The 1,377-nt window shown below is 36.3% G+C and overlaps 1 protein-coding gene across 1 annotated transcript; it reads right to left on the bottom strand.

Moving 5' to 3' along the window:
- Nucleotides 1-242: 242 nt before the first annotated feature.
- On the bottom strand, nt 243-1,069 carry LOC116695981 (vitellogenin). Its single transcript, XM_032526576.1, has 2 exons — nt 914-1,069; nt 243-836 (listed from the first exon to the last, which is right to left on the bottom strand). The coding sequence occupies exons 1-2, from the start codon at nt 1,023-1,025 to the stop codon at nt 724-726; spliced, it is 225 nt and encodes a 74-aa protein (XP_032382467.1). The 5' UTR covers nt 1,026-1,069; the 3' UTR covers nt 243-723.
- Between the last annotated feature and the right edge of the window lie 308 nt (nt 1,070-1,377).

Below are 1,377 nucleotides of genomic sequence, written 5' to 3'. Positions count from 1 at the left end.
AATTGATACTATAAATAAAATTGAATTGAAATTGAATTATTACTACTTAGCTAACAGTCTGACTTCAATGTTCTGTTTTGAATAAATTAATAAACTTCACTGTAACTAAATTCATTTAAACCACAACCACTATAATCTCTTCCAATATTTGCAATTATATAAAACAATTATTTAAACAATACTCAAAAATGTTCATTTTGATTAAAAAATATGCATTTACACAGTTACTGTTTTCTTGTCATATAATTTCTTTTTAATGAGCTTAAATATTTCCGACAGTGATAACATAAACAGCACTTTTCTAGCTGTAGACCCTGGAGAATCAAGACTTGCCAAATAAAGGGGCTGGTCCTTTTTGGACGGTTATATTCTCCTGGAGCAACATTCAGAATTCACATTGTAGAGTTTTGTGACTTCTTGCCAACAAAGATTGTACGAAATAATGTTTAGCATTGAAGAGATTGTGGGAAAAGAGGAACAGTGTGTTTGATAGATTTGGAGTTGTTACAAGGTGACTAATTTGATATAGCATTGATGAGTTTCTTTTTCTATTTTTTGATGTATGGTAATTAACTAAATGAATAAACAACTAGTCAATATACAATTTGCAAAGATGACATGCTTTATTCAGTCTGCAATTTATTGAAATTTACAGTTCAAACTAATTACTTTAAAATACTTGAAACATGAAACAAAAAGTGAACATGTGTAAAGACCATGAGATTAAGCGCACTGAGCAGCGCAGCGACAGGCCAGGTGGGCTTCTGTTGTTTCGCTCAGGTCAATGCTCTTCTCATAGATGTTGCTCAGACCCTCAGAGACACTCAGGTTAGAATCTACAAAAATGGAGAAAATAAAGCATTTAGATCTAGTATTATTCAGTTTTCATTAACCTGATTTCTTGCAGACTCACCAGCAGGCAGGCAGTGGTAGCCAACAGTGGCGGTCGTTGTCCTCACAGGAATGCAGCCGGCCAGGCAGCGCAGCACGGGTTCAACAAGAGTAGCATTTGGAATCTTGGCCATGGAGGTCACCTCTTTCTCCAGCTTAACAGATCAAGCTTCATTAAACACTCTGGAAGAAGGTGAAAAATGAAGGTAAGCAACGTAAATATACATCCGTAAAATCTTTTATTAGTTTATATATTGCTTTATATGGTTCATTTTACCATTCGGAGTATAAATTATATTTTAATAGAGAAGGGTGAAGGAGGTAATGTAAGTATTACCAGAGAGGAATCCCGTCAGCTCTTTCCAGACAGAACACAAGGAGTGATGCAGCGTAGCGGACTGAGTTCTTGGCACTGAGTTCGTTGGGTGGGCGGTAATACTGTCTGCTTTCGCCATCAGCCTTTCCACAGAGTCCACAGGTCTTCCT

This window comes from Etheostoma spectabile, chromosome 9 (assembly GCF_008692095.1).
Source record: "Etheostoma spectabile isolate EspeVRDwgs_2016 chromosome 9, UIUC_Espe_1.0, whole genome shotgun sequence".
In the NCBI taxonomy this organism is placed as follows: Eukaryota; Metazoa; Chordata; class Actinopteri; order Perciformes; family Percidae; genus Etheostoma; species Etheostoma spectabile.
Note: the sequence above shows the minus strand (reverse complement) of the source record. Positions and strands in the feature narration are given on the sequence as shown.

Bases quoted from the DNA above. Each gene is read 5' to 3' on its own strand.
- LOC116695981 (XM_032526576.1), bottom strand. From the start codon at position 1,025: ATGGCCAAGATTCCAAATGCTACTCTTGTTGAACCCGTGCTGCGCTGC. The intron at 837-913 runs GTGAGTCTGCAA...CCATTTTTGTAG, and splicing joins CTACCACTGCCTGCCTGCTG to ATTCTAACCTGAGTGTCTCT.